This window comes from Alexandromys fortis, unplaced genomic scaffold (assembly GCF_014885135.2).
Source record: "Alexandromys fortis isolate MF-2015 unplaced genomic scaffold, M_Fortis_MF-2015_v1.1 scaffold_8_9099976_23576923, whole genome shotgun sequence".
Classification (NCBI taxonomy): domain Eukaryota; kingdom Metazoa; phylum Chordata; class Mammalia; order Rodentia; family Cricetidae; genus Alexandromys; species Alexandromys fortis.
In genome coordinates, this window is record NW_026067899.1 from 3,774,676 (window position 1) to 3,781,576 (window position 6,901).

Sequence of the window (6,901 nt, forward strand, 5' to 3'; positions counted from 1 at the left end):
AGCAGGAGGATTTGCTGCACCAGCGAGCAGCAGTGACATTGGGCAAATGTTGAAGGCGACCAAGAGAAAACTCAACAGGGAGACGATGACAAATTCGTTACCAGCTCCAGCTGCAGCGGTAATGAAACGGCCGTCGCTGCAGCCTTTCATTTAAGCTGAACTGGTCATGTGGTCTTTGACTTTGTAGAAAAGGGAAATTTTTCCGAAGCTTTGTACCATTTTCTGTTCCTGATATTTAGCTATATTAACTTGTACTAGTAAAGAAGGACATCCAATAATTATTTTGTGGAATTATTTTTGTAATGTATAGGTAGGTATTTTAATATATTTTAACAGAAAAAGTTTAAAAATCAATATAAAGCTGTGTAAGTCACCTAGAATCCTATCTCAGAGTAGATCTTAAGTTCAACAAATTATTGAATGAACAAACAAAAGATGAAAAATAAAACAAGGTTCTATACGTAATTCTTGCCCACAAGCGGATGAAAGTTACTAGCTGTGATATTCTAATACCAACTGAAAATGACCAGAGTGGGGAAATCCTGATTAATTTTCACTCTCTGTGGGGGGAAATGTGCAGTTCAGAAGCCCAGCTGCAGGCCTGCTGCCTTGTGAGCCCTCGTTAAGGAAAACGTCATGAACGCGAGTGCACGGTCGTTGTGGACCAAATGCATCTCGACTCAGATACACTGTTCTGTCCCAGAGCTTCGGCCAGCTACTAGCTTAAAGAACCCTGCTTGATATGCATGGGAACTAAACTCGAAGCTTCCCAAAGTTCTTAATGTTGTAAAGCACACTTAGCAAAGTTGTTTTCAGAGATACAACACACTCCTTCCTGCTTGAGAGTTAGCTGGCGTGCAGCGTGCGATTGTGAGCGCTATCAACTCACTACTTAGTGAACAGCCCCACCCTCCCAGCCAGGCCACAGTCCCAACCAATACCAGGGACAAGTCACCACATCTCACGGTCTCTGGAGTCACTCATAATGAGTCAGCCTGCTACTCTTAACCCTGTGGGCGCCAAAGGTTATGAATGTGTCTGGGTAACTGATGTAACCCTCTCTTTCCCTAAGGACAATGAGGAAGAGGTTGAACCCGCCCCCGTGAGAAGGATTCTGAAGTTCAATGCTCCAGAATGGCACTACATGCTGGTGGGAGCTGTGAGCGCGTCTGTGAACGGGGCGGTCACACCCATCTACTGCTTCATATTCAGCCAGATCCTTGGGGTAAGCAAGCCCTGGGCTCACAGCTTCTGTTTTGAAATCACTGGCTAATACCGTACCTCACCCAATACCTCTTTGCTTTAACACACTTAGCTCTCTTATTTTTTTGCTAGCTCTCCTGCCCATCCCCAGCTCTAAAGGATGAAAAATTCATAGTCTCGCTGGGTGGTGGTAGCACGTACTTTTAATCCCAGCACTCGGGAGGCAGAGGCAGGAGGATCTCTGTGAGTTTGAGGCCAGCCTGGTCTACAGAGCTAGTTCTAGGACAGCCAAGGAGATACAAGGAAACATTATCTCGAAAAAACAAAAATAAATAAATGAATAAATAAACATTTATAGTCTCCACCCTACAGAAGATCTGAAGGTGACATTCTCATTAGGTTTGGGCCAGCAAGGGCTCTCAGCCATTAAACCTATGAGAAAATAAATAAATATAGCTACAGATTGAGGCTTGAAAGCAGACAGCTTTCCTGTATGGAAAGCATGTTTGTTGGATAAAAACACAAAGGGATTCTCGGGCAGTTTTTGATCTTGCTGCCCACTGAGGTTCAAAGTTTGACCTAAAGAGCAGGTCACAGTGTGTGCTGTGTGAGTCTCTGCTCTGCTACTGAGTGCATTAAAATGGGGACATGGAGGAAGTGACTGGGGGTAGGGGGAGGTCAATAAAGAAGTAAAGCTACAGCAGAGAGAAAGAATAAACTTATTTTAATTTTTCACTTCCTTGGAGGTTTGCTATTCTCCATTTGACTATTGCTATAGCAACAGTGACAAACACTATTTAGGCATCGTCCAAAAGCTTTGTGTTCATTGTGTTTCCTAATAACCACTGGATGCCCTGATGCATCTTATTGCTGTTTTATAGAGGAAGAGCAAAATAAAGCTCAGAGAATTTAGGGGATGGAGCACATGGTGGAGTTGGGGTTCACATCCAGCCAGGGTGATGTAGAGCCAGGCTCTGTTTACTCCTTGGTACCACAAAATTAGTCATTAAAAGCTGACATATTTTCATAGTTCTCGCTCTCTTACACACACACACACACACACACACACACACACACGGAGAGACAGAGAGTTCAAAAAAGGAAAACCACACCCTTAAGAACATTGTCAGCTTTCTCAAGGACTTGCCAGCACACCACGCTGTCAGAGTAATACTTTGAAAAACTCTCATTTTTGTTCCCTTTTCTACATCCCTCTCTGACAGAAATTAGGACCACAAAAAAATAAATGGGTGTGACTTGTATAAAAAGACCTCAATAATCCACTAATAGAATCGTCTGGAAAGAAATGTCCCTGGCAATTTTCGATCACATTACTTTCAGGAAGCCAGGCAGTTGGAAACACAGCTAGAGTTAATTGAGTTTCTGGCTACATGGTGCTACAGTCTTTCAGACTGAAAAAATTTTAAAATAATTGATGTATATTTCTTAATTTACTGGTAGGTAGAGTATCCAAATATAAACACACGTTCTTTTACTCACTCAAGAAGCATTTGTGGATGGTCTCCCTTAGGCATCATACTAGCGACTTGAGAAATGTACGATTGAAATTTCCAGGCAATGAGGAAGGCAATCATTAAACAGAAAGGAAAATAAAGAGCACCCACCATCCAACCAGTATTTACCCCCGGCTTGTTTAATGGCCGCTGTTGCTGGTGTTGGCCTGGGCCAGAGGACAAGAGGAGGCCTTGCCAGCCTCTCCAGCTACCATTCCAGAAGGGAGCGGCTATGGGTGGACCTCACTGAGCAAGAGGAGCATATGTTATAGAAAGTGTGGATCAGTCTGAAGTCCAGAAGCCGACAGCTTGATGTTGGCTTGTATAAAGAAAAGCCAGAATATTAACTTCTTTACTGATTTTCTCTTTCTAAAAATATTTAGATAATTTGTCGTTGTCTAAATATTTTGTTGACAGTTTCATACACAACTATAGTATACTTTGGTCATTTCCTCCCCACCCCTCTCTCCCTTGTACTTCAGACTCCTTCACAACAGTCCCTCCTCCCTCCATGGTTTGTTAAAAGATCCCCTGGATTTAATCAGGGTTGCTCAAATGAGCAGGAGTGGGAGGCTGTTTACTTTACCAGAAGCTGTGACATGAAGAGAAATGACTCCCTCCAGCCCCCAGCCCCCAGCCCCCATTAACTCCACTTCTAGTTAGCTCACCAACTAGAAGTGAGATTTGAGGAACCTCTCCCTAGTCCATGCTGGAATGTTGGCAAGCTTGATCTGCTCAGGTCAACAGAGCTGCTGGGAGTCCATGACCACCAAGGCCACGTCCCTTCAGCACCCCGCGGATCCTCCAGCTCTTAGGTTCTTTCTGTTACCTCTTCTATGATGTACTCCGAGCTTCATGTTTGTAGGGGAGGGCGGGAGTTGGTGGCATAACTGAACAAAAGCCCAGTGGGTCCACAAACCGCTTCCATTGTTCAGGCGTCAGTCAGTAGACATCTAGGCTGATTCCGTTTCCCCGCTATTGAAAACAGAGCTGCAGTGGGCACGGATGCACAAGTGTTCCCACAACAGGAAGTGGGGTCCTTTGAGTCTATGCCGACAGCACTGTGTTTAGGCTGCTTAAGTGGGATCAAGGAGATAGTCACGCAATTTCACTCAGACCATCTTAGCCACTATAGAAAGATTCTTGAGTTCCAAGAGAACTTTCTCCTCAAATTGGCTCTGTTACCTACTTGACCATGTCCTCAGCAGCCCGATGTCACATCCAGCTTCTCTGGGGCTCAGTTTCATTACAAAACGGGGCTTGACAAAGATGACCATGAAGACCTGTTCTAGCTCTAGTAACTGTGAATTAGTCAAATCAGAAAAAGCAACGATTCAGCCAGAAGCCCTTAACCGCATTGAGTGCTCACTCTGACGCTGATAAAGACTTCATTTCCCATGAATCTTCCAGTCAGCACCGGAAGACCTGGGATGGCTTTAGACTGAGCAATCAGACTTCGATGAAAGGTTCTACAACTAGAAAGTGGGATCTAGCTGCTGGAACCCAGGGCTGCTTGTCATTGATGTTCCTGGGGGCAAGGCGGGGGTTAACATTTACTAAGAGAGTGAGGTTGAACCAATCACGCTCTCCTCTCTGTTGTAGATGATTTCAACTCGTCCTAACACACTTACCACACACTCACCCTTAAACTCAGAGGTCTTGAGTCTGTTTCTAGTCCACCTAGACATACTTCAAGAATATCATATCCATGATATTCATATCTCGACATACTTCAAGACTATCATATCCATAGTTTATTAGATCACCCCGAGAGACGTGTATCCATTAAATGATTGAGCACAAATAAAAACATGGTTGCTAACCTACCTAAGCCTCCATATACAGCTAAACTATAATACGTGTTTCACTTTCTCTGGGTCTGTTTGGAATGGAAGCTGGGCCAAGTGTTGAAGCCACTGCAAGCCGGGTGTAGTACACTGGTAACACATAGACACAAGAATCAGCCAGTCCTGAATGGTTTTCTGTCTCTGTGGTATATTTGTGTGTACTTCATTAATATGAAACAAGAAGCCTAGCTCCTGGGTTGCTGTGAGAAACCTAAATTAAATTAGGATCTAAAGAAGTCCTAATTTAAGATTGGTTAAGCCATGCATTTGACATCTGTCACATAGAAAGAAATTAATGATTCTTTTTCTCCTTAAACAAATGTCGCCATGACAAAAACAGAAAGATGTGTTTCTGAACCACAGCCAGTTTAAAGACAGAGAGTTCTAGTGGTGCATAGCCCTTTCAGGCTGCAATTCAAAATTAAAAATGTACAAAAACCCCACAGAACAGGATTTTGTGGCAGAATGACTATGAGCAAGATGGGAGGCTTAATACCGAGCTAACCAGTCATGTGGGTTTTAACACAGCTTCTCTGTCTGGACCCTGAGAACACAGACAACACCATAAACCAAGGCACACCCAGGAGAAAGTCACTATACCTGAAGCTGGCAACTGGGAGTTTCCTTATTTATGAACAACTCCCAAATGAATGGACTCAGGCGGATGTCTTGGTCTTTGTGACCCTAGCTGTCTATGAGTTAAGTAGGTTCATCTGTAATCCACACAGACAGTATGTGATTTTTGTGGGGAGAATTCATTGGCACATAGCAGTTTGAAGTTCCAAGAAGATCTGTATAGCTATTTAAAAAAAAAAAACCTCAAATTGTAAATTCTTTGAACTGGTTAGTTACACAAGTCTGGCAGGAACTAATGTGGTATCTTAGAGCCCATTTTCTAGAAGTAAAGGCTGCAGAACCTTTCAGCTGTCCTAGATCTAGTAATCTCTCTCTCTCTCTCTCTCTCTCTCTCTCTCTCTCTCTCTCTCTCTCTCTCTCTCTCTCTCTCTCTCTCCCCTTTGCAGTTTGTGTACAATCCTGGAACAGCATTCCCTTTTTTTCATTTTTTTTTTTACCTTTTCTCATTTAAAATATATTTTTTTAAAAATGTCATTATAGTTGCCTTAGCTGCTCTGTAAAACCTGGAATTAAAACAAAGGAAGCAAACAGAAATCCAGCTCTTTGAGCACACAAACATCAGGTCGAAATAATGGCCTCTAAGGAACCATTATTGCCAAAGCACTATAGGTTTTAAAATAAGACTCATGTTGACGCAAAATGAAAGGAGAATGCGTCAGACTTGGGAACCTTGCTTTGATGATGGACAAAGGGAGATGGGTTTGCTTCCTGTTTTCAGTACATCTGGTCCTGGTATCATTCTACTAATGCAGTATTTATTGTCTTGAAACCTGTATTTTCTGTTTCTCTGTATCACTTGAATCAGAGACCAGACACACAAACACAAAAGGGAAACAGATTATTTTTGCTTCGCAGAAAAGATTTTGGACATACTGGTTTCGATGAGATTTGTGTGGTACACTGTAGGTACTCAGCAAATGTGTGTTGGATAAATTGTTTCCTTTGAGAGAACTGGCATTGTTCTAGCTACTCAAACTCATTCAGAATTGTTGGACTGGAGCCAATAAACTTCTTGCCATGCAAACATGAGAACCTGAGTTCAATTACCAGAATCCACACAAAAAGCTAGACGTGGTGACACGTACGTAATCCCAAAAGTGGGGAGACCAGAGGATCCTCTCTAGGACTCACTGGCTGAATTGATTAGTTCCAGACCAGTGAGAGAACCCGGAGAGAGAAAGGGGAGAGGGAGAGGATAAGGACTTCTATAGTCTACAGTCCACACTTTTCCTGGCTTCTCCCAGTTACTTCTTTTAGTCTGAATTGCAAAGATTTGTTGTGACTAAAATGCTTTTCCCTGAGAGCTTTCCCACCACAAGACACTGTAGTTATGGCAACAGCTTGGTTCTCAGCTTGGTGCTTAAGTAACTATCAGCAAATTCATCACAGATTTAAGAAAATCCGTTTACTGATCAAAATAGACCTCAAAGACCCTATCACTCTGGGTGGTGGTGGCACACACCTTTAATATCCCAGCACTTGGGAAGCAGAGGCAGGCGGATCTCTGTGAATTCAAGGCCAGCGTGATCTACAAGAGCTAGTTCCAGGACAGATAGGGTTACACAGAGAAACTTTGTCTTGAAAAACAAAAACCAAAAGAGACTCTAGTCACAATTTCCATGGCCTTTGAAGAGAGAATAGTTCCAGTTTCCTATAGGACAACAATATCAGACTCAGATTTCACTTTCTTTCCTTTTCTAG

General features: G+C 42.9%; 1 protein-coding gene across 1 annotated transcript in view; it reads left to right on the forward strand.

The window, feature by feature from the left end:
* Positions 1-6,901, forward strand: part of Abcb11 (ATP binding cassette subfamily B member 11) — a 71,755-nt gene that overhangs the window by 50,246 nt on the left and 14,608 nt on the right. Inside the window, exon 19 of the mRNA XM_050121925.1 lies at positions 1,073-1,240. Within this exon, the coding sequence (XP_049977882.1) occupies positions 1,073-1,240 (168 nt within the window). The remainder of the gene's footprint in view (positions 1-1,072; positions 1,241-6,901) is intronic.